The sequence below is a fragment of the Staurois parvus genome, unplaced genomic scaffold, assembly GCF_062004578.1.
Source record: "Staurois parvus isolate SC_StPar_1 unplaced genomic scaffold, SC_StPar_1.0 ptg000920l, whole genome shotgun sequence".
NCBI lineage: Eukaryota > Metazoa > Chordata > Amphibia > Anura > Ranidae > Staurois > Staurois parvus.
In genome coordinates this window covers 3,577-29,983 of record NW_028318716.1, presented here as the reverse complement: position 1 = coordinate 29,983, position 26,407 = coordinate 3,577, and the positions used below count along the sequence as shown (strand labels likewise).

The 26,407-nt window shown below is 43.6% G+C and overlaps 1 protein-coding gene and 1 non-coding gene across 2 annotated transcripts in view; both read right to left on the bottom strand.

The window, feature by feature from the left end:
• QARS1 (glutaminyl-tRNA synthetase 1) overlaps positions 1-26,089 on the bottom strand; it is a 28,218-nt gene extending 2,129 nt beyond the window's left edge. Inside the window, exons 1-10 of the mRNA XM_089656596.1 lie at positions 25,936-26,089; positions 25,207-25,299; positions 22,359-22,496; positions 22,190-22,277; positions 17,549-17,692; positions 17,358-17,462; positions 13,628-13,720; positions 6,748-6,875; positions 3,749-3,815; positions 1,125-1,250 (exon numbers count right to left, since the gene is read on the bottom strand). Coding sequence (XP_089512722.1) covers positions 1,125-1,250; positions 3,749-3,815; positions 6,748-6,875; positions 13,628-13,720; positions 17,358-17,462; positions 17,549-17,692; positions 22,190-22,277; positions 22,359-22,496; positions 25,207-25,299; positions 25,936-26,063 — 1,110 coding nt within the window. The 5' untranslated portion in view covers positions 26,064-26,089. The remainder of the gene's footprint in view (positions 1-1,124; positions 1,251-3,748; positions 3,816-6,747; positions 6,876-13,627; positions 13,721-17,357; positions 17,463-17,548; positions 17,693-22,189; positions 22,278-22,358; positions 22,497-25,206; positions 25,300-25,935) is intronic.
• On the bottom strand, positions 25,734-25,869 carry LOC149442026 (small nucleolar RNA SNORA14). Its single transcript, XR_016307251.1, has one exon. It is a non-coding gene; the product is annotated as a small nucleolar RNA SNORA14 (small nucleolar RNA).
• Positions 26,090-26,407: the final 318 nt, after the last annotated feature.

The following is a 26,407-nucleotide window of genomic DNA, read 5'->3' as shown; positions in this document are numbered from 1 at the left end:
TATGTGAAGGAGCGTGCGTGAGCGTGTGTATGTGAAGGAGCGTGCGTGAGCATGTGAAGGAGCGTGCGTGAGCGTGTGTATGTGAAGGAGCGTGCGTGAGCGTGTGTATGTGAAGGAGCGTGCGTGAGCGTGTGTATGTGAAGGAGCGTGCGTGAGCGTGTGTATGTGAAGGAGCGTCCGTGCGTGAGCGTGTGTATGTGAAGGAGCGAGGGTGCGTGAGTGAGCGTGTGTATGTGAAGGAGCGAGGGTGCGTGAGTGAGCGTGTGTATGTGAAGGAGCGTGCGTGTGTATGTGAAGGAGCGTGCGTGTGTATGTGAAGGAGCGTGCGTGTGTATGTGAAGGAGCGTGCGTGCGTGAGCGTGTGTATGTGAAGGAGCGTGCGTGCGTGAGTGTATGTGAAGGAGCGAGCGTGCGTGAGTGAGCGTGTGTATGTGAAGGAGCGTGCGTGCGAGCATGTGGGCGTGCGTGCATGTGAGCGGGCGAGCGTGGGGGATGTTTGAGCTACGCTCTGTGTCTATTGACACGTAGAGGTACCTAGGGAATGAGCCTGCATGAGTGCCCCCATAGCAAGTGGCTTGCTACAGTGGGCACCTGGTGGGGTAGGAGATGGGAGAGCCAGCAGGGGACCCGAGAAGAGGATCAGGGCTGCCTTTTTTAAAAGTTATGGGTTTACAATCACTTTAAATGGATTGCAAGATAGTTTTCATTGCAGGTCATCTTCAATAAACCATAAAAAGGATCAGCTTCCTTCCTAGTGAAAGAAACAATTGCAGACAGGTTACCTGATGGACTAGATGTATTCAGATACACCTTTCATACCTCTTAGTCATGGTACCCATAATATATATATTTCTAGATATCTTTGTGAGGATATATATTGCAGTGAGACAGTCTATCCCTCTGCGTCACACTTCTCCCTGCTCTATATTGCATCGCTTCTTGTCCTGGCAACAATCACAATCTTGCCAGGGAGTTTTAGTGATGCCGTCTTATGATCCAATATCTGCATTGTGTCCGCAGTCAGAGCAGCAAAGAGAATTCAGAGTAAAACAAAGACCAGGAACTGTTGCGGTTTGACGTCACCTTGCCCTGTGTGTGCTGAACGATGCACAGAGCTCACTGACCTTCTCTGGAGTGGTGTCTGGATCCACAGAAAAATAGCCCAGCCTTTCAAACTGGAAGTTCTCTAACATTTTACAGTTCTTTACAGACTGATCCACCAGGGCGTCTGAGTTAATGGTCAAAGAGTTCTGTAAAAACAAAAAAGTATTTCATGCACCAAAAATAAATAGTTATGTGGATGAGTAGATGCTACTATCTAATTTTATCTGTGGAGAGATACTAGAGACCCCCCCCCACCACAATTTCTGTTTCAGGTCATTGCTTACACAGAGCTAAGAACTCCTTCCTCGGCCCTTACAGGATGCCTGCTTAGGTACAGAGTGCTGTATTATAAGAAGAAAAAAAAGAGAGAAATGCATTTTCCGCTGAAAGTAGTCCCTATAGCACAGTCCTGCCTTGCAGGGCAGGAGACCATATTGTTTTCTCTGCAGCGGAGCGGAGCACAACCCAAAAGGGGAAGTTCCGCTTTAAGGACTGCTTCCCCGCTCCCCATTAAGGATTGGCACCTTTGGGGGGAGGGTACCCGAATTTGACAGGTACCCGCTCCCACTTCCGGTCCGATCGCCCTCCCTCCCTGTAGTCTTTTGGGACACGTGACAGGTCCCAGAAGACTACAGGACCATTCATGAAGCGCAGCGCTAGTCACGCATGCGCAGTGGGTACCCGGCTGTGAAGTCGCAAGATGTCACAGCCGGGTGCCCACACTGAAGATGCCGGCTTCCAGGAATACAGGACGGCCGGTGAATCGGGCTGCGGGGGACACACCACGGGACCAAGGGACAGGTAAGTGGCTGTTTTTTTTTTTTTTTTTTTTTTAAAAGTCAGCAGCTACAGTTTTTGTAGCTGCTGACTTATTTTTTGACAGCGTGAGTGGAACTCCACTTTGAGTACCACTTACAGGTCACCTCCCACCCCAGTCTGTAATTGGACAGCAAAAAGAGAAACAGCATACTGATGAGTCCATCTCTCCTCCAGTCTGCTCTTTCTTCCTATCAGCATGCACCTTGTTAGAATATATCCCTTATTAGCACAACTGATTGGCTCCTTGGGCTGCTTCTTCTCCCAGTCTAAGCTTTGCTGTATGGGCGGGGCAGTAAAAGACTTTTCTTGTATTTATAAAAACAATTAATGTTGTATTAGGCCTTGTGCTCATCAATATGTAAACCCATGCGAGGGTTGTCTTTGCCTGCATAGATGTTCCCAGCATCCAAGTGCAGGCAGTTCCATTGATCTCAAATGGGGTGGGTGCAGTAGCTGCATGGCCACAGCCGCTGTTTCCAATCTGACATCTGTGCAGGTGTGGGTGCATGTCCCCGAATGCAGACAGTGTGCATTCATGGCAAATGTCACCAGCACACCGAGGATCACCAATGTGGGTCCAAAAGTTTTAATGAACGATCATAGTTACAGCAAGGCAACGTTTCGGAGTCTCGCAGGACCCCTTCATCAGGCTGTAACTATGTGATCCTTCATTAAAACCTTTGGACCCATATTGGTGATCCTCGATGTGTTGGTGACATTGTCCCTTGCTGATTCTGTTCGGTTCCAGCAGACAGTCGCTGCAGCACCCACTTACACACACAGCCAATTTTAACACAGGAACGTGTGCGTTTGGATTGTTCACTTACAGCGTGCATTCAAACACACACACCCACACAGATGTCAAATTGAGTCTCAAATGATATGAATGGGACTGCCTACACACGGGTGCACAAGACACCAATTCATCCCATGCCGGCAAATACTGCCCTCGCACAGGTGTACGTATTGATATGCTCCGACTGAGCAAGGCCTTCAGGATCAGAGAGCTGCATGCACATGTTCAGCTTTAATCTACCTACTGTGTGATGTGAAATACGAATGACAAAGGTCTAACTTTTCTGACATACAATATGGCATTTATTGTAAACATAATGGGGAAGATTTATTAAAACTGGAGAACTCAGAATCTGGTGCAGCTGTGCATGGCAGCCAATCAGCTACTAACGTCAGCTTCTTCAATTAAGCTTTGACAATAAAACCTGGAAGCTGATTGGTTTCTATGCAGAGCTGCACCAGATTTTGCACCCTCCAGTTTTAGTAAACCAATGTAACACATATTGGGGGAGATTGTTGAAATTGTGCTCTGAGTTGCACATGCACAACTCTGTATACACTGTAAGGCTAGGTTCACATCTATGCGGGTGGTGCCGCTGTGGATCCGCACAAAAATCCGTGCAGCCGCACCACCCGCACAAAGGAATGTGGACCCGTGGGCGGGTGCCATTAGTTCTAATGGCACGCCGCCCGCACTGGAAAATGCAACCGTACTGAGAACCGAGGTTCCCATGCAGGCTGCGTTTTCAGAAGAAGTGCAGGAACTTCTTCCCTGCGTGTCACGGGGCACGGGGGTCCATTCAAATGAATGGGCTCTCGTGCCCGCACGGCCGCATACATGTAAACCAAGGCTAAAGATTGAAAACAGGCAGGTAGGAACCCGTATTGCAGTATCTGTCGTCTGAAATAAAAAGCCTACCTGTTCATGCATTTTGAATGTTTTTAGTTCCGCTTTAATTTCTGCTTTTTTTTTTTTTTTTTCAATAAGCCCATAAAATTCGTAACACGCTTTTGTAGGCTTTATACGTACAGGATTTATGTCGCTTAAGAATCCACCGGGAACCTCAGAAGGATCTTCAGGAGTTTTGTGCATAAATCTGAAAGAAAGACATGATTAATCTGTATTTTCTGTTGTGCTGACAGAGGAACGCCTCCCCCATCTCAATCAGCGTTCCGTAAACACACTCTTCATCAGGGAACCCTACTGCATTCCCTAACCATCTGTTCCCTCCATTTTATATATCCATCCTATGCACACCATTCCATCAACGCCACCCATTTACTTACAACAGTCTTCCACCGCATATGTACAAAATCTACAGTTCTTTATAGATTACACTGAATCATTCCCATCAGTCCCTCCTCAGAGTAGCTTACGTTCTAACATGCCTCCCGTGGTGATGAAGACACACGAGGCCAATGTTTGACAGAAGCCAATTAACCAATGGTTTTGGATTTTGGGATTAAACTGAATTGATGGGGGTAAAAAAATTAACACAGATAGAGGACATTACAAATTCCAAGTTGACAGTCTCCCTGGTGGGAATATGAAACATGGCATTGCATGCCAAGAGCACCAATCACTTAAACTTTGTGCTATCTGTTCATACTCGGTCCATATGATTTAGCTTCTTAGGCAAGCCATAGATGATTCAATTTGCTTTCCCACAACCATGAGATGCAGGAAACAAAATTGCTCAATTTTCACATCAACAGTGTCAGTGATGATGAGGGAAGTCCCTCCCACAGCGCTATTGTGTTCTAGTGGCAAGCAGCCTTCCCTGTCGGCAAAACACAATGATCACTGTTGGTAGCTATAGCTGCTTGCAGTAAATCGATGGATTGACTTCAGTACAACCAGCCTACCCATTGATGGATCGAATGATGGGGAAACTGCAGATTTCCTTGCCTCACAAATATATAAGAAAGCCTCTAATATCCTGGTTATTCTGGTTACCTTAACCCCTTTCTGCCAAGAGTACGCAAATATGCAGCTCGTGACGGGTGACCCTTAAGGCCGAGAGGCCACATATTTTCATACCCAAATGTAAATTAAACCTGTGCTGAGAGTGCGCTCCCGGCACCGTTACCAGTGCCTAAAAGGAAAGATCCTGATTGCCACGTGCGATTGGGAGCTTTCCAGTCATGTGACAGCCAATCATGGCAGCCACATGATCATAAACCCTGTCCCACCTCCCGGTATCTGTCCAAGAAACCTCAATGTCCAGGGAGGGGTTAAACGACTTCATGCTAAAGGAATGCCATTACAAACTGACCAGGTCCTTAAGAGATAGGTTCACCTGTGTAACATGTTCCCATAGCTGCAGCTCCCCCCCTCCCTTCCTGTCAGAATATCTGCTTGCTCATACACCCCGTACGGCAAGCAGATATTCTGACAGGTCTGCAGGAGACCTACATAACATCAGCGATCCACTGATCTCTGGTGCAATGCTTTCCAGGCTCCTTTGGACAAAACTAATAAATGCACATTTTTTTACCTGCATTTATTATGTTTGCCCAAAAGATGAACTTCTCCTTTAAAAGGCCATCTTGCTCTATGGCAGTGTTTCTCAACTCCAGTCCTCATGGACCCCCAACAGGTCATGTTTTCAGGATTTCCCTCAGATGAAACAGCTGTGGTAATTACTAAGGCAGTGAAACTGATCAAATCACCTGTGCAAAATAATGGAAATCCTGAAAACATGACCTGTTGGGGGTCCATGAGGACTGAAGTTGAGAAACACTGCTCTATGGGAAGCTGGCCATTCCTTACAACCTATATACTACAGGTGTAACAGAACTGCCATTAGGCATGTGTCTGGACCTTGTCGGAGGTGCTGCGGAAAGCAGGCAGGAACTGTATGGCAAAACGGCATTTTTAATTAAGTATTTTTGTTGTATTTGCTAATATTTTCTGTATTGGTCATTACTTTTATGTTCTACTTATAAAGTATTTGTGTGATCTCTCTGCACATATGGAATACAACCCCAAAAACGTATCACATATCTGTGACATCAAAATCGAATCTCGTCCCTTCCCTTCTGATCCAACCAAGATTCGATCTATGGCTGGATTTATTCTTTATGATCTTTTAGTGCTTTAACTAGTCATCAGCACTTTAAAGCCAAGTACACTCAACTGATCAGTAATCTGAAAAGCATCATTACCTGATAGTATTACCCCTTCCATAACCAGAGGTCAATTGTATGTAGATATCCACACCAAATTTACCAGAGCCTGTGTATTAACGCGACAATAACTGACTAATTTCCCTACCTAAATCATTTTACACACTTTTTTGGGGGATAGAAGGTTTTACTTGGTACACTTTTAAAAAGATCTTACACATGCTTTTTATTCTTATAGGCTGACAAATAGACAAAAATGTTTTTCAATCTTTTAAGAAATGCTTTGACTATATCATACAATTAAAGTTTTACACAGAGGCATGCTGCCATCTGCAGGCTAAAGAGGCTTGTTTTTGGACAAACATCCAGCCTGCAAGAGATTACCATGATTGGCTGTCATGGTAGTCTCATTATCAAAAACCAGGCTGATTGGTTAAACTGGAGCCTTCTGTGCCATCATATCACACAAGGGAAACCTATAAGGACCGGAACAGCCAGAATCTAGAGCATGGCAACCAATCAGCTTCTATATTTCATTTTCAAAGCTTAACTGAATACGATGAAGATAGAAGCTGATTGGTTACTATGCACAGCTGCTCTAGATTCAGTCTGCTCCAGTTTTGATGAATTCCCCCAAAATGTGTTTACTTCCCACCAAAAATATAGCAGATCAACTATATGAAGTAAAGAATAATGATGCAAGGGGGTTTATTTACTACAGCTGGAGAGTACAAAATCAGGCTCACTTCTGCATATCAACCAATCAACTTCTAACATCAGTTTGTACAGTTAAGCTTTGGCAATAAAACCTGGAAGCGGATTGATTTCTATGCAGAAGTGAGCCTGACTGCGCACTCGCCAGCTTTAGTAAATAAACCCCAATGTGTCAATTGTACTCACAGGCGATCATACAGGCGTACTTCACACACCAGGGGGTTGGAAACCCAATGGATAAAAGCTTTTGGCTTCTCAGCCATGTCCGATTTGGTGCAGGTCACCTCTAACTCCACCACTTTACCACTTCCATCCTACAACAGAGAGGGGATAAAAGACATTGAATGTTTAAAAAATAAATAAATAAATAAATAAATAAATAAAACTATAAAATGCACAATATCAGGAATTGGAAGCAACTGAAATCCATTGTCTCAGGTCTAGGTGAATGAGGTGTAATGTCACCATTTCAAATTATGAGACCAAAAGGTAACGGTTTATGGTTTCTGAGAAACTCTACGAGATATATAACAGTTTTACCTCCTACGGTTTACTTGTCACTCATACTGCTTTGTCATCAACACCAGAATTCAGCAATAAAAACAGTGTGCATATGTGTTGGTTAAAGTGGATCTAAATTCAAAATGTGAAGATCTGCTATTTTGTAGAGAACATCCTGAAAGATTTAGCTTTTGTGAATTTCCTGAAAAACAGTGTACATCCTGGTATGTGAGGGTGCCAAGGTATTCCTGTGCCTACAGCATGAGAAGGACTGCCGACGCCAATCTCATGATAATTAGTGATGTCATTCCAGTTCTGTCCATCTTTCTCCTTGCTGGAGAGGAAGCTCCCTGCTTCTGTGTCTCTCATTCTGTGGAAATAAAATTTCCTTCATCTCTTCTGCTGCTTCTTGAATATTCTTCCACTAGTCATCAGATCACTGGTCATCAGGGGGGCAGCTCCGATATGGGGAAGCAAAGCCCTGTCTCTACCAACATGGCCACCTTCACACAGACAGCACAGATCAGGGTAAGGATCTGCTGAAAAGAGACCACAGGCAAAACCGGTGACTAGTCATGTGTCTTCTGTCCGCCTTTTATTGGTCCAACTTTCAGAGTTCAGGGCCTCCAAGATCTGTTTTCGGTGACGAGAAATGGGCTGTTATTACATTACCAGCAGGTCCCACCAAAATACTGGACTGCTAGATACAGTAACCAGCTTTAACCTCCATTTTTGTACAAGTCAAAGTTTGCTTATGATGTTTCGATAGATGACTGGGTGCCCCTGATGTCAAGACGACGAAACATGTTGGGCGGAGTCCAGTGATCACTGTTAAAGGAAGGTACATTGTGTTGTGCAAGCTATTGTGACTGTATTTCCTCTATATTTGTGATATAATAAAAGCGTTCTACACAGAACACGGTTTCCTTTTGTCTTTCTGCCTGTTTGCCTGGTATATGCCTATTTTTGGGCACCAATTCACAAAAAGAACATTGGGGAACTGGAGAAAATACAGAGAAGGGCAACCAAACTGATAAGAGGCATGGAGGAGCTCAGCTATGAGGAAAGATTAGAGGAACTGGATTTATTCTCTCTTGAGAAGAGGAGATTAAGGGGGGATATGATCTCCATGTATAATACATAAGGGGGGATATGATCACCATGTATAATACATAAGGGGGGATATGATCACCATGTATAATACATAAGGGGGGATATGATCTCCATGTATAATACATAAGGGGGGATATGATCTCCATGTACAATACATAAGGGGGGATATGATCTCCATGTACAATACATAAGGGGGGATATGATCTCCATGTACAATACATAAGGGGGGATATGATCTCCATGTAGAATACATAAGGGGGGGATATGATCTCCATGTATAATACATAAGGGGGGGGATATGATCTCCATGTATAATACATAAGGGGGGGATATGATCTCCATGTATAATACATAAGGGGGGGATATGATCTCCATGTATATTACATAAGGGGGGATATGATCTCCATGTATAATACATAAGGGGGGATATGATCTCCATGTATAATACATAAGGGGGGATATGATCTCCATGTATAATACATAAGGGGGATATGATCACCCTGTATAATACATAAGGGGGATATGATCACCCTGTATAATACATAAGGGGGGATATGATCACCATGTATAATACATAAGGAGGGATATGATCTCCATGTATAATACATAAGGGGGATATGATCTCCATGTATAATACATAAGGGGGGATATGATCTCCATGTACAATACATAAGGGGGGATATGATCTCCATGTAGAATACATAAGGGGGGATATGATCTCCATGTAGAATACATAAGGGGGGATATGATCTCCATGTAGAATACATAAGGGGAGATATGATCTCCATGTAGAATACATAAGGGGGGGATATGATCTCCATGTAGAATACATAAGGGGGGATATGATCTCCATGTAGAATACATAAGGGGGGATATGATCTCCATGTAGAATACATAAGGGGGGATATGATCTCCATGTATAATACATAAGGGGGGATATGATCTCCATGTATAATACATAAGGGGGGATATGATCTCCATGTATAATACATAAAGGGGATATGATTTCCATGTATAATACATAAGGGGGGATATGATCTCCATGTATAATACATAAGGGGGGATATGATCTCCATGTATAATACATAAAGGGGATATGATTTCCATGTATAATACATAAGGGGGATATGATCTCCATGTATAATACATAAGGGGGGGATATGATCTCCATGTATAGTACATAAGGGGGGGATATGATCTCCATGTATAGTACATAAGGGGGGATATGATCTCCATGTATAATACATAAGGGGGATATGATCTCCATGTATAATACATAAGGGGGGATATGATCTCCATGAATAATACATAAGGGGGGATATGATCTCCATGTATAAATACATCAGTGGTTCATATAGTGAACTCGGTATACAGTTATTCACCCTGAGGTCATCACAGAGGACAAGGGGGCACTCCTTACGTCTGGTGGAAAAGAAATTTAATCTCCAAACCTGGAAAGGTTTCTTCATAGTAAGAGCTGAGAAAATGTGGAATAGACTCCCTCAAGAGTTGGTTCTGGCCAGCTTAGTGGATTGCTTTAAGGAAGGCCTGGGGATACACAGAATATAACTTAATACTCTGTAGCGAGGGTCTAACCACAGGGGTGAGAAAGTGCCCATAGGGGATGGTGAAGGTTTCACGGAAGGATTACAACATTATCATTTTATGCAAATGAATATCTGGTCCCTTTTATTTTGGAGGGGGGGGGGGGGGGGGGAGGTGGGCGGTATGATTTATCATGAAATATTGAAATTTATGAATGTCAGTTTGTAATAATTTTGCACTGAATCACTGGAGTATTCAGGACTACACAATAGGCCATTTGTGCCGGCTTGCAGTGAAGTGATCTCAAATGTGGATTGTAATGTTTTCTTTCATTACTGTTATTCAAGAACACCACCTATTTAAGAAAATGTACGGTCATCAGCAACAGTAATTTGTACAAGCCAAAAGAGACATATTACAGCATTTAGAAAAAGCTCAACGAAATAAAAAGGTGTGACCCCCCAACCCAGGGCAGATGTGGTACCTGTGGATGGCAGTAAAAAATGAATTCTTTTTGGACCGGAGGAGGTCCTCAATCAAGATCAGGAGCTTTGTTAGTGTGTACGAGAGATGAAATAGACAGCCAGATGGTTTCTCCACTTTGGAAATCTTACAGTGCTTTGTTGTAGCATTGCTTCTTGTCCCAATAGCCACAAAGAAAACCATCAAGAGGTTTCAATGGTGCAAACTAAATTTGCTATCAGAATGCAATAGTGCTGCAGGGGAGATCCTGGCATCCACACATCGCTGTTGTGAATGTGGGGATCTGCGAGGTTTGCTTTTTTTGTTCAACCCACTAGTTAAACAAAAAAAAACATAAAAAACGGTGTGTTATACTCTTAACAAGAGAACATAAGTCGCACCGTATTTGTGTCTATGGAACTGATCAAATAGGTGCAACACTGACTTGCACAGATTTTGAAAAAGGTTCCTGCACTATTTTTGGCGATTTCATGTGCAACTTGCATTGACATCATGTCAACAAGCTGCACAGATATCAGATATTGCACTGACTAGCGGCTTTGAAATCACGCTACTACAGCTCAAGTAGCGTGATTTTAAAGCCACATTCGGTGTGAACCAGGGCTTTTTAAAGCGGAGTTCTAGCCCAACCCCCCATCCAAAAAAAAAACAAAAAAACATACTGTAGCTGCTGACTTTTAATATTAGGGCACTTGCCCGTCCCGGGGATCCAGCAGTGTCCTCACCCGAGCCGATTCTTCAATTGGCTGTCGGGTGCTGGCGCCGTCACCTTGACTAAAATGTAGTCTTACCAATGCACATGTTCGTGCAAGTGGCTGTAAATAGTGTTTGGGTGCTGTAGTGACCATGGGTTGGGAACCACAAAAAGGGACCGAAGTTTCATTTAGTGGTCACATAATATCAACAGCGGCAACGTTTCTATGCCACGCACGGCCCCTGCTTGAGAAAGGAGCGCGCTTCCGCCATAAGGAGCCAGCGCATGCTTTGAAACGCGTCGCATTGCATCTTGTTCACTGACAACATCACGCCTACACCGATGTTGCGGTTCAGCGCGCGTTCCAGTCACCATCTTTTAGGAGTACTTGCATGCCGGCCAGCTCCACATCTGTCTCCGTCCTGAACCACGCTCCCTACCACTGAGACGGACGATACAGGCACCAGTGACAGCCGTTCCACATGGTGTTTCTACACCACAATACCCTACATGCTTTTATTACTCTAATATATAATAAAAAGTAGGAACACTCACATGGTAGTAAAGTGGTCTGCTGCACTTAAAGGCGCTTCTTCCCTCCTTACCACGCAGGGCCCCTTCACCTGACGATATTATGTGACCACTAATAAAGCTTCGGGACCCTTCTGAGGATTCCTTGGTGTGCTGGTGACATTTTTCTTTCTCGGTCATCTTGACTAAGGGAAACTGTTCTGCATTCCTGTGCAATCAGCGTAATGCGATTTTCAGCCCTTTGATTTTATTGGACTGACATAATGCTGGATTGCACCAAAAGTAGTACATGCACTACTTTTAACCACTTCAAGTCCGGGCACTTTACCCCCTTCCTGTCCAGGCCAATTTTCAGCTTTCAGTGCTTTCACATTTTGATTGACAATTGCACGGTCATGCAACACTGTACCCATATGAATTATTTAGCATTTTTTTTAGATAGATAAAGCTTTATTTTGGTGGTATTTATTCACCACTGGGATTTTTTATTTTTTTTGCTATGTAAATGAAAAAGTCCAAAAATTTGGAAAAAAAAGTGTTTCTCTTATAAAATTTTTCAAATAATATTTCATCATAAATCTTGGCCAAAATTTATTCCATTATCTTAGTAAAAAAACAAACAAAAAAAAAACAAAAACCGAAATTAGTTTATAACCAAAAATTATAATTTTTAAACATTTTATTTTACATTTTTATTTTTTTTATATTATTTATGGGTTTTTTTTTTTACATACTGTCACCCTAGCAGTACAGTGTCACCATGGTGACACTGTACTACTTGTGGGGGGTGATGAAGACTTTTTTTTTTATTTACACTGATTGTGCGGTCATGCAACACTGTACCCATATGAATTATTTAGCATTTTTTTAGATAGATAAAGCTTTATTTTGGTGGTATTTATTCACCACTGGGATTTTTTATTTTTTTTGCTATATAAATAAAAAAGTCCAAACATTTTGAATAAAAAAGTGTTTTTCTTATAAAATTTTGCAAATAAATCTTTCTTCATAAATCTTGGCCAAAATGTATTCAGTTATCTTTAGTAAACAAAAAATAACCTAAATTAGTTTATAACTAAAAATGATAATTTTTCAAAAATGTTTACAATTTTTTTTATTTTTTATATTTGTTTTATTTTTAACATACCGTCACCCTAGCAGTACAGTGTCACCATAGTGACACTGTACTACTTGTGGGGGGTGATGAAGATTTTTTTTTTTTTATTTACACTGATTGCTTTTACACCCATAAAGGCTGTAAAAGCAATCATTTCTCCTCTCTGGCTGCATTCTTGAAGTCATTGAGAACTACTGTGTGAGCTGTGATTCGTCACAGCTTCTCACATGGTACAAGGCTGTTGTGAATAGCCTTGTACCATGTGACCTCTGTGATCATTCACAGATTTCACACGTAGTAAGCAATGATGTCAGAACTGACATCTTGCTTACTACACTGCATGTGATCACTGATTGGCCAATCAGTGATCACATGATCGGGACCTCGCAGAGAGGTCCTGTACGATCATCGGTGTTCCACTGTATCCGGCAGACACAGCGGGCACCGGATCACGGTGCTGCGCACTCCCAGCGAGCGTGCACAAGCAGGGGACAGGGAGACTGTTTATATACAAAGACTGGACGGGAGGTGGTTAAAAATGCACTGAAACTGGGTCACATGGTACTACGTTACCATGCAATCTGGTGACTGCAAACACACTGCATTTGCAATCTGTTTGGGGTGTCATTAGGAATCTACTGACACCTGCAACAGATCAAAACCGAGCAAATTTTATGTCTGGTTTGTTTTAATATAGTCAAAAAAGAATGACACCTTAACTATAAGTAACAAATATGTCTGCAAGTACTTGCAAGTTCTGTACAGCTGATGGTTCCACAATCACAAGTGCATATTGTATGTTCATTTTTAGTTAGTGCTGAAGCCCCTAAAAGTGAAGCTCACTACTTCCCAACATGCAATACGCTGAGCATTTCAGGGGACAATGAAAGACCTAACAGCAGGGGGTTAGCACAGCACAAAGACAAAAAATATCTGGGCGTACAGAATGTAGACATTGGGCCTGAAACTCTGATTTTGTCAAGAGGAATTCACATTTGTATGTCCTCCAATTTACCCAACACCAGATGGTGGACAGTGCTTTGGCCAAAAGAGGAAACCCAGTACATGCTCATAACATTCACCTTCACAACGTTCTGTATGGAAATGACATAACCGGCATGTCGGAGGCCCACTGGCTGATTAGGGGTAAGGCGCTTGTATCCCTTCTCCATCACCTACAAGGAAAACATACATTCACTCAGATCTCCAGAATACATTTGCAGTTTGCTTGTTAACATCAGTTATCCTGCTTGCCAACGAATTGTTACCAGTGATCCAAACACACAAACAAGCATAGTAAACCCATCCCAACTGAATCTCCACAGACAAACTTGACCAAAGGAAGCTTGGAAAGGTCAAGGGCTACATATAAACATAAGGTCTTGGCAGCACCAGTTAACATTATAGAATGTTCTGTCTGTGGGCTACAACCACCCCCTGTGACAGGCAAATAAGGGGGGAGGTGTCCTGTAGTCCTAACACTTCCTGCCCTAGGGTGACAATGCTGCTCTAACATAGATACAATATAGTGAGTGTCATCCTAGGACAGGAAGTATGTTAATGGTGTAATCAACCAGGTCAAGGTGTAATCAACCAGGTCAAAAAAAAAAAAAAAAAAAAAAAAAAACTAAAATAATGTGTGTAGCGTGAACAGATCCACTCAGGGATCCAATGTGATATTCAAAAAGTGAAAAAAAAAATTTATTTTTTTTTTTTGTTTTTTTCTTTTTGAATATCACATTGGATCCCTGAGTGGATCAGTTCATGCTACACACTTTTAGTTCTTTTTTTGGACCTGGTTGATTACACCACTTATTGATATCACCTGGGATCCCTAGTGGATCAGTACACTTGTTTATAGTCCCGTTTGGTCTTGGTTGAATTCATTGGTTAATAATATATTTCACTATTAAGATCCCGAGGATAAAGTTCACATTTATTTTCACATGTATGGTTTACCTGTTTATAGCTTACAGTTTTATTTTTATTATCTCGTCAGCGCTGCACCAATGCATTTATGATTTACACTTGTCACATGGTATATGATTAGGTGTTAGCACCTCCCAAAGGTTAGGAGGTAATTTAGTTAGGAGCGCAGGAGGATCACACCATTAATGTTACTGGCAGGATTACCAGGTGAAAAATAAAAGGAAAAAGCATGAAAAAAAAAAAAAAAAAATCTAAAAGGACTAATAAATAAATATAAGGAATGCGCTAAATAATACAAAATGAATATGAAAAATTTTTTTTATAAAAAATCATAAAAAATGTTCATAAATCTATATTTATTGATGAACATTTTTTATGATTTTTTTTATTTTTTATTTTTCATATTCATTTTGTATTTATTTATTTAGCGCATTCCTTATATTTATTTGTTTGAGCAAAAAAGTAATTTATGATTTTTTGAAGTGGGAATTTGCTGCTTTTGAAATTTAGGGTGTGGCGCTTTTCTAAAAATACTGAGATCTAAGGACTAATAAGTTGCAATATATTACATTTTTGTACCTCCACTGCGATACACTTTAAAGTGGTTCCAAATGCAGTAAGTTTTTACCTTAACGTACGCTAGGCATTAAGGTAAAAAAAAAACCCTACTGTGTGCAGCTGCCCACCCCATATACAGTTGCAAGAAAAAGTATGTGAACCCCTTAGGATTATGTGGAGTTTTGCGTGAATTGGGCATAAAATGTGCTCTGAACGTCATCTGAATCACAACAATAGCAGAACACAGTCTGCTGAACATAATACTACACAAACATTAGATGTTGCCATGGTTTAATTGCACATAACATGTACACATTCACAGTGCAGGGAGGAAAAAGTATGTGAACCTTTGGACTTAATAACTGGTTGACCCTCCTTTGGCAGCAATAACCTCAACCAAACATTTCCTGTAGTTGCAGATCAGACCTGCACAATGATCTGGAGTCATTTTGGACCACTCCTCTTCACAAAACTGTTTCAGTGTAGCAATATTCTTGGGATGTCTGATGTGAATCGCTCTCTTAAGGTCATGCCACAGCATTTCAATCGGGTTGAGGTCAGGACTCTGACTGGGCCACTCCAGAAGGCGTATTCTGTGCTGTTGCAGCCATTGTTTTGTTGAATTACTTGTACACTTTGGGTCATTGTCCTGTTGCATCACCCATCCTCTGCGGAGCTTCAGTTGGCGGACAGATGGTCGTATGTTTTCCTGCAAAATGTCTTGATAAACTCTGGAATTCATTTTCCCATCAATGACAACAATCCGTCCAGGCCCTGAGGCAGCAAAGCAGCCCCAAACCATGATGCTCCCTCCGCCATGTTTTACAGTGGGTATGAGGTTTTGATGTTGGTGTGCTGTGCCTTTTTTTCTCCACACATAGTGTTGTGTGTTCTTCCCAAACAACTCAATCTTGGTTTCATCTGTCCACAGGATATTCTGCCAGTAGTGCTGTGGAACATCCAGGTGCTCTTTTGCAAACTTCAAACGTGCTGCAATCTTCTTTTTGGACAGCAATGGCTTCCTCCGTGGTGTCCTCCCATGTACTCCATTCTGGTTTAATGTTTTCCTGATTGTAGATGTGTCAACAAAAATGTTAGCATGTGCCAGAGATTTCTGTAGGTCTTTAGCTGACACTCTGGGATTCTTCTTTACCTCATGCAGCATTCTGCGCTGTGCTCTTGCAGTCATTTTTACAGGACGACCACGCCTAGGGAGAGTAGCAACAGTGCTAAACTTTCTCCATTTGTAGACAGTCTGTCTTACCGTGGACACATGAACATCAAGGCTTTTGGAGATACTTTTGTAACCCTTTCCAGCTTCATGCAAGTCAACAATTCTTGATCGTAGGTCTTCTGAGAGCTCTTTTCTGCGAGGCATGGTTCACATCAGACAGTGCTTCTTGAAACCAGTAAACCCAAAACAGGTGTGTGTTTTTTAAGAGCAGGACAGCTGTCAGCAACACATCCAATATCATCACACTGATTGGAGTCAAGGTTGGCTCACTCCTGGCTCCAATTAGCTCTGGGAGAAGTCATTAAGCTAGGGCCTCACATACTTTTTCCTCCCTGCACTGTGAATGTTTACATGTTATGTGCAATTAAACCGTGGCAACATCTAATGTTTGTGTAGTATTATGTTCAGCAGACTGTGTTCTTCTATTGTTGTGACTTAGATGACGTTCAGAGCACATTTTATGCCCAATTCATGCAAAACTCCACGTAATCCCAAGGGGTTCACATACTTTTTCTTGCAACTGTACTTACCGGAGCTCGATCTTGATCCAGCGATGTGCCCATGAGCAGCATCGCTATCTCCTCACGGGCTCAGAGACAACAGCGGGAGACATTGGCACCTGCTGTTGTCAATCACAGACAGTGAGAGGAGGCGGGGCCAAGCTACACAGAGCGCGGCTCGGGATCAAGCCTGCATGAGTGCCTTCATAGCAAGCGGCTTGCTGGGGGGAACTCAGTAAGGGGGGTTGAGGAAAGAGAGCCACCAGTGGAGGACCCCAGAAGAGGATAGGGGCAAAACCATTGCAGAGAAGTATAACATGTTTGGTATTTAAAAAAATATATTTGTACTAGGGGCGGACTGACAACTCATGGGGCCCCCGGGCAATAGGGAATCATGGGGCCCCTGTGTCCTTGCCCAAACTCAAAAAAGCCTATGAAAAAGGTACCAGGGGCATCTCATGGGGCCCCTTACTGACCCCGGGCCCTCGGGCAGTGCCAAGTTTCCAAATGGTCAGTCCGCTCCTGATTTGTACCTTTACCATCACTTTAAAGTTAATGAATCATACTGGATAAAGGTCCAGAATCTCTTACCTCTCTGAAATCTGTCTGTTCAATGTACACAGTCGAAGAGAAAGGAACCATGTGGAAACCCTTAGACTCATCAGCTGGGAAGTTTGGAACGGAGACCTTAAAAGCCTTTTGGGGAAAAAGAAATGGATTGGCTTTATAGGAATTCAAATCCTTTCTAATGAATCTCTGTATTCAGCCTACTGAGAGCTTACCTTCTCTGCTGGGAAGTTAGTAATTGTGACTTTCAGAGGCTCCAACACAGCCATTACCCGGGGGGCCGTGTCGTTCAGCACCTCTCTGACACAGGCCTCTAGTAAATGTGGCTCCATCGTTGTCTGAGCAACAGTCACGCCAACCTAGCAGAAAACAATTCAGTGAGGAAAGATTTGGAAGCGGCTTGAAAAATGAGAATGCGTAAAATAAACCTTAAAATTGAAGCTATTAAACACAATCTGCTCTGCTGCTGGCTTGCTTATGGATTATTCAGCCTAGCTTACATATTCTGCCCCAGGATAAAAAATGGTCTGCTGTGCGAACAAACAGTACTATGACGGCAACAAGAATGGAACTTTCAGAAATATTTTGAAGCTTCACAAACAAAGCAACTTTAATAGCTGTAAAAAGTAATACGAAATGCAACGAAGGCCCGCGAGCAACAGATTCACCTGGAAATTGTTGCTAAAGTGCAGTATGTTAGAGAGCTCTGCAATTTAGACACATTGGAGGGAATTAAAGTAGAACTATAGGCAAAAATTATTTTTTTTAATTTTGGATAGAGTAAGGGAAGGTCATAACCCCAGTCAGTTTATCTTTTGCCATCTGTGTCCCATTGTGGAGATTTCCCCTTACTTCCTGTCCCACAGCCAAAACAGGAAGTGTGAGGAAATCCTAGCGAATTAAAAGAATTCATTGGGAACCCCCAAGTCATCAGAAATGTTCTCCCTGTGCCTGCGTCGGTTTCCTCTGGGTACTCCGGTTTCCACACTCCAAAGACATGCTGGTAGGTGAATTGGCCCTAGTCTGTGTATGTATGAATGTCAGTTAGGGCCCTAAGATTGTACACCCCTTGAAGGTTAGGGACTGATATGAATGTACAATATATATGTAAGGCGCTGCGTAAATTGATGGCGCTATACAAGTACCTGAAATAAATAAATAAAACTGGTGTCCCCAATGAAAGATTTCCTCTCTTACTTTTCTAGGGACAACCCAAAATTTGGTATTTTATTTTACTTTCACTGATAATGGTAAACAAGACAAACAGAGAAGAACGATCTCCCTAACGGGGGCACAGACAGCAATACAAACTGACAGGTGCTCTAATCCCCCTCCACTATCCTAAACTAAAAAGAAAAAAAATTGCATTTAGTTATACTTTAAAGAGTGGCACAAGCACAAGCTTGCACCACTCTTCTAAACCTAAAAAAGAGCACATGTTGCTGCTAACAAAATGGGAGTAAGCCCCCTTGTTAATTAGGGGTGATCAATTCTCTGTTCTGTCGTGTCTGACAGACAGCACAGGGAACAGACAGCTGGAGTTGTATGATCCAAGATTTCTGCCCATCCTGGCCTTCAGGTCAGCTCAGAGCTGGAGGAAGGAAAAGGGCTTTTACTCTGCAGGCTCTGCTCGTGTAGTGAATTCACTGGACAAGCAGAGAGAGGGATGTGAGCTGTCTGACTGCTCACATCCTGTATGACAAGGTCAAACCTTGCAGGAATTTTTCAGCAGTTTTATGGAAAACTGCCACATTCCCTCTGTTATTTAGGGGCAGACCTGTGCTACTTTCTATTTCACTCTAACTTAGCAGATAAAACCCATTTCATCTGGTGCACCACCAGTTCAATGTGGCGTATGCCACTCTGGGCAGTTTTCCTGCGCCATTTTAATGGCTTGGGAAGCTTAATTATTTCTCCGGCTTAGGCTAATTTGCTAAGGCCTTGTTTTGACAGCCTTTGGGCTTACGTCAATAGAATCAGTTTAAAATTCTTCTAAGATAATTCAGAATTCAGGCGCATTTGACTTCCTTCTGACCTGCTTCAAGCGGGGCTTTGCATTACCATAGACTTGTATGAGAATGCCAAACCTGAATGATGTGAACAAAACCCTGTCGATACAAATAATTAAGGAGTCGAGAATCTTCACTCAAGCTGAGACACGTCATACTTACCTGCTCTGTGCAATGGTTTGCACAGAGCAGCTCCGATCCTGCTCTTCACGTGTCCCCTGCCGGCGCTCCTGGCTACTCCCCCACCCGCTGTTCGCCTACACTCAGTGATCACTATGCCAATACCAGGTTGGGCCTTCCTTTGTTCTTAAAGTAACCTCAATTCTTTGTGTCATGGATTCCACTTTTCAGAAACATTCCTGGGAAATTCTGATTCATTGTGACAGCTGTTGGCTATTCATTTATTTCCTGAAGACCGAAAAACTCCCAGAGATCACATCAACCCGTCCTGCCTTTTTGCTGGGATGTTGCTAAAAGACTGTAGCTCTTACTGTTCACCCCCACCGTCACAAGAGTGATCTCTTTCTCCGATTCAAACCCCCTCACATGCACACTCTCTCCCCTGACGCAGTAGCTCTGAGCTTAGAATGTATCGCCTGTGATGATGGGGGCAGTGGTGTATTGTGGTTTGTGCTGCCCTAGGCAAGCCTAAAATCGCCCCCCCATTCTAAATTTGAGGAGGGCAGTTGGACAGGTGGGGGGGCAGCATGACAGGTGGGGGGGGGGCAGCGTGACAGGTGGGGTGGGGGGGCAGCGTGACAGAAGTGGGGAAGCACCAGTCCTCCAAGCTCTTACCTGTCCAGCAGCGGCTCTTCCAGATGGTGTCAGTATCACTCCAGGAGCAGTAGCTGAGCCTGTGTTCCATCTTCATCAGGATCTCCGGTGGCAGCTGCAACAAAAAGTGGGGAGAGCACCTCCTTCTTGACCGTGTGCTCCTCTTCCACAGGCCCTCCGCTGGCACCTCACCTTCCCCGCACAGACCGGCATACACCAAACAGGCCGTGGCCCTCAAGCGCTGCCTGCACACACCGGGGATCCATCACTGCACCCTCCTTTACAACTGGTACCCTGGGCCAGGTGGCCCTACTTGTGTTGGCCCCCCTGACGCCGCGCCCCTGTAAAATGCCACCCAAGGCAAACTCCTTGTTTGACTCGCGACAGATACACCCCTGGATAGGGGTGAACAGTAAAAGTTAATCTCTATCAACAACCGAGCAACAAGGCAGGATGGGATAATGCAGGGGTGGGCAAACTGTGGCCCTCCAGCTGTTGTGGAACTACAAGTCCCATCATGCCTCTGTGAGTTATGATGCAACTGTCAGCCTCTCAATGCCTCATGGGACATGTAGTTCCATGACAGCTGGAGGGCCGCAGTTGCCTACCACTGGGATAATGTGATCACTGGGAGTTTTTCAGTCAGACTTCAGGAGGTATATAAATCGCTTACACCTATAGCAAGGGAATTATTCAGTTTTGGTCAAAGCTGCGCAGTTTGTTTCTATCTATAGGTACCCCTTACTTACAAAGGCAGGTTGTTTGGTAAATTCCATCTGCAACTGGTGCTCTTTAATGGTACCATTATTCATTATTACATTATAAAACTGTTCCCGAGTGCCTGGATAGCCATTATATGCAAGTCTAACTTTCTGCCAACTTTGTGAGCAGTGGTGTGTACTCCATATTCCACCGTACAATGCGTCTGCCTTTTCATCAGCAGGTAACACAAGTGCTTTTGGAAACGTATTACAAATGGCAGCCCAAAGTATTGTTCAAATAAATTGCTAAAAATCCCTTAACCACTTCCTGTTCGGACACTTTTACCCCCTTCCTGTCCAGGGCAATTTTCAGCTTTCAGCACCATCACACTTTGAATGACAATTGCACGGTCATGCAACACTGTATCCATATGAATTTTTTACCATTTTTTTTGAGACCGATAAAGCTTTATTTTGGTGGTATTTATTCACCGCTGGGATTTTTATTTTTTTTGCTAAGTAAATGAAAATGTCCAAAAATGTTTTAAAAAAAGTGTTTTTCTTATAAAATTTAGCAAATATTCTTTCATCATAAATCTTGACCAAAAATTATTCCATTATATTTTTAGTAAAAAAAAAAAAATAAGCCAAATTAGTTTATAACCAAAAATTATAATTTTTAAACATTTTTTTTTACATTTTTATTTTATTTTTTTAAATTATTATTTATGCTTTTTGTTTTTACATACTGTCACCCTAGCAGTACAGTGTCACCATGGTGACACTGTACTACTTGTGGGGGGGTGATGAAGATTTTTTTTTTTTTTTTTTTACAGTGATTGCTTTTACACCCATATAGGATGTAAAAGCAATCATTTCTCTCTGTCTGCATTCTTGCAGCCATTGAGAAATACTGAGTGAGCTGTGATTGGTCACACCTTGTCACATGGTACAAGGCTGTTGTGAATAGCCTTGTACCATGTGACCTGTGTGATCATTCACAGATTTCACACATAGTAAGCAATGATGTCACAAGTGACATCTTGCTTACTACTTTGCATGTGATCACTGATTGGCCTATCAGTTATCACATGATCGGGACCTTGTACAGAGGTCCCGTCCGACGACCGGTGTCTCACTGTGTCCGGAGGACACAGCGGGCACCGGATCGCAGTGCTGCGCGCTCCCAAGGAGCGCGCACTGCTAGAAAAGGCGGGTGCCGTTTATGAATGGCAACCCGCCCCTGGACTGCCACCGCCCTGTCATTTATAAACAGCAGGCGGACGGCAAGTGGTTAAATCAAACCGATACACACAATTACCTACCACTGTTCACATAACAAACCATTATGGCAGCAAACAGCAGTCCATACCCTTGCACAGAAGTTGTTGATGGCTTCAGGAGGGAATCCTCTTCGTCTCAGAGCGGTCAGTGTGAAAAGACGGGGGTCATCCCAATCCCTACATCAGGAGAGGAATTTCAGGGGCTTATTGGTCTTCTATAAGGAAGGCAAAGTCCCTTATATGTCATGTCTCACCTACCTGACGGCTCCGGTTTCCACCAGTTTGATAATCTTTCTTTTGGACACGACAGTATAGTGCAAATTCAGCCGTCCATATTCCCACTGCACGGGGCAGTAGACGTCCAGCGCATTACAGAGCCAGAAGTAGGATGATCGCCTATGTAAACATTTAGAGGCGATTTATAGTAATAAAGGCCTTGATTCATCAAGCTGCAGACATTTAAGGCATACTAAATGGACATAATACTGATCTAGCATGCCCCAAGCACACTTTAAGAAAAAAAAAACATCTGGTCTATAGTTCTGCTTTAATTTTGGATAAAATTAAGGGGGGGGTTGTAACCTATCAGGTTTTTTGCCATCTGTGTCCCATTGGGGAGATTTCCCTTTACTTCCTGTCCTACAGCCAGAACAGGTAGTGAGAGAAAATCCCCTGTAAATTAAGGGAATCTCTTGGGGCCTCCCAGGTAACCAGGATTAGTGTTCCATTTGGAAGATTTCCCCTCTATTACGGTTCCAGGGACAACCCAAAATGTAGGATTTTCTTTTAGTTTCGCTTTCAATGGTAAACAGGCTAGGTGAGGACTGCCTGCACAGGGGATGCACAAAACACCTGTTCTACATGCACTTGGTCGCTTTGGGGGTTTCAACAAGAATTTTTAGGTTGGCAGTACTTGCTTAAAGCATCAGGTGCCTTGTGATAAACTGTCTCTACAGCCATTCTCTATTGTATATACATGACTGATATGTACAACAATGGCCTATAACTCTTTGTCTTTTTGGAACTTCATCAGCCTGATACAGACACCTACAAATCTCATAACTATCGATGTTTTTACTTATGTTTTGTATGATTGTACTCAAACTACTTGTACAATTACAAAGTTTGTGAATGAATGACTGGTTGCATGAGTGTTTTTAAGCTTCAGACATGAAAGATGAACAAAGCATATCCTTCTATAGCGGGGATAGCCAACCAGTCAAGCCAGTGGTGCATTTGGGTTTTAGGTTTTGTGCTGCCCTAGGCAGCAAAAACATCTGGTGGCATACAGAGCCAAAAGTATGAAAATTGTGCCTGTGTCCAAATATATATGGACCCAACTGTGTGCCACAGCAGCTTTGCTGTGCAGCTCTGCATCAGGAAAACAGTTGTACCCTCCTGAACCCCAGTACCATACCAACCTGACCCCTCTGTGTGGCTGGCCTCCTGACCCCCAGTACCAACTACAACTACTCAGGACTGCTCTGTGTTCCCTCCTGACCCTTCTTGAATACCTTCCTGATGCCCCAGTACCATGTCCTTCTGACACATCTGTGTGCCCTCCTGACCCCCAGTACCAACTACAACTACTCAGGACTGCTCTGTGTTCCCTCCTGACCCTTCTTGAATACCTTCCTGATGCCCCAGTACCATGTCCTTCTGACACATCTGTGTGCCCTCCTGAAACCCCAGTACCATGCTCCCTTAAACCCCCATGTTCAATACAACCCTGTAGTGTGCCCTCCTGACCCTACCTGTACTGTGCCTTCCAGACCCCCCAGCACTGTACCTCCTTAACCTCCAGTACCATGCTCTCCTGACCCCCCGCTACTATGCCCCCCATGCACTCCAGACTCCCCTGTACCAGGCTCTTCCGACACTCCCCCATACCAGGCCCTCCTGACCACCCCCTTTACACTGCCTTGCTGACCCCATCCTTTTCTCTGCCCTACATCCTAATGACCTCTGTACACAGCCCTGCATACTACTGACCTCTGTACACTGCCCTACACATCCTACTGACCTCTGTACACTGCCCTACACATCCTACTGACCTCTGTACACTGCCCTACACATCCTACTGACCTCTGTACACTGCCCTACACATCCTACTGACCTCTGTACACTGCCCTACACATCCTACTGACCTCTGTACACTGCCCTACACATCCTACTGACCTCTGTACACTGCCCTACACATCCTACTGACCTCTGTACACTGCCCTACACATCCTACTGACCTCTGTACACTGCCCTACACATCCTACTGACCTCTGTACACTGCCCTACACATCCTACTGACCTCTGTACACTGCCCTACACATCCTACTGACCTCTGTACACTGCCCTACACATCCTACTGACCTCTGTACACTGCCCTACACATCCTACTGACCTCTGTACACTGCCCTACACATCCTACTGACCTCTGTACACTGCCCTGCATCCTACTGACCTCTGTACACTGCCCTGCATCCTACTGACCTCTGTACACTGCCCTGCATCCTACTGACCTCTGTACACTGCCCTGCATCCTACTGACCTCTGTACACTGCCCTGCATCCTACTGACCTCTGTACACTGCCCTGCATCCTACTGACCTCTGTACACTGCCCTACACATCCTACTGACCTCTGTACACTGCCCTGCATCCTACTGACCTCTGTACACTGCCCTGCATACTACTGACCTCTGTACACTGATCTACATCCTACTGACCTCTGTACAGTGTCCTACCAACTACTGACCTCTGGGGGCTTGCTAGTTAACCAACCAAAAAACTTAGGTGGGTCACCTAAGAAAATTGTGCACCGATTGGCAGTCACAAAGTCTGAATAAGTGTGAGCACTATTGTTGTTTGTTATATTGAAAATACTACACTATATGATATTTATTTTGTTGGACAGTAATTTACTACGAAAGAAGAATGAAAAAAGGAGTAATTCACAAGATTCATCCCCCTTACAAAGCAAAGATTTTTCTGATTGGAGGGTAAGAGTAAGAGTGTGTTTAAGTGCTTTCTGATTTAACACCAATTTGGGCGCTGCGCTTTTGTTTATAGCCTTCATAAACAGGTCATCTGCTGTCAGCTTCTGAGTACACTCACCTTGCCTGGAACTCTTTGGTGCATAGAGAGTGTGTGATGTGCTCTATGGAATCACATAGACAATGTGTATAGTCGTATGTTGGATATATACACCTGCAGGGAAAGAAATAATGCATCAGCCTTAAGTGAAGAAATGGAAATTCATCCCCAAAGACCAATTTACATTTTTGCCAGTCATTGCTCAGCCAAACTTTTGGAGTCATATGCAACTGCCACATGGGACAGCTCAGGTGACACCCTGAATGGGTAGGTTCCCTTTAAAAGATAACTGCACTTCATTACAGATATCCTTTTGGTCCAACTCCAATCTTACTCCAGATGCACACTCGACATGGATTGCCACAACCCGAACAAATCGGTGTCAACTGTGTTTCTTGTGTCAACTGCAGAAGTACAACCAGAGAAAAGATGATTTTGGACAGAGGCTCCTAAGATTCTCTGGGTCACTGCGTTTTGATTCAGGTAAGCATGCATCTGGACAGGGGAGGTAGGCCTAAAGGGCCTCTGAAAATCGTTATCCGTTAAATAGATAATGTGTGAGAGGTGAAATAGAGCAGAAACAGGCAGTCTCGACTCTTTGGAATTCTCACAGCTTGGCTCTGGCGTCTCTTCTTGTCCTGGCATCTATGGGAGAGAGACATCCAGGGGGTTTCAGAGACGCATGGTCACAGAAAGACCCATGAGCCTATTGGTGCTCAGCCTGTCTTTTCTGGATACTCCCGAACATACCATTTGTCTCCTGTGCGGTGGTGAGGGGTATATTTTATCCGATAAGCCACAGGATCCATCTTCCCATCTTCCATCACCAGCTTCATTCTCAGCGTGACCTCCCCCTCTGCAAATTTCCCTTTACGCATACCCTGAGGAAAAGCAAGACAGGATCAGTGATCTTTTAGACGCATGTAATGTTTGTACGCGTTAAAGTGGTTGTAAAGGCTGAAGGTGTTTTACCTACATACATTCTGTATGCAGCAGCATCCCTAAATACTTACCTGAGCCCACTTTTGATCCAGCGATGTGCATGGGAGCCTCAGTTGTCCCAGGTCTCACTCTCCTCGTTGGCTGAGGCACAGCAGAAGGCGCCATTGGCTCCCACAGGTGTCAATCACAACCAGTGGGAAGGGTATGGGGGGCGGGCCGAGCCTTGGCTCTATGCGTCTTATGGATGCATAAAGTGGGGCTCGGAAGTGAGAATGCACCA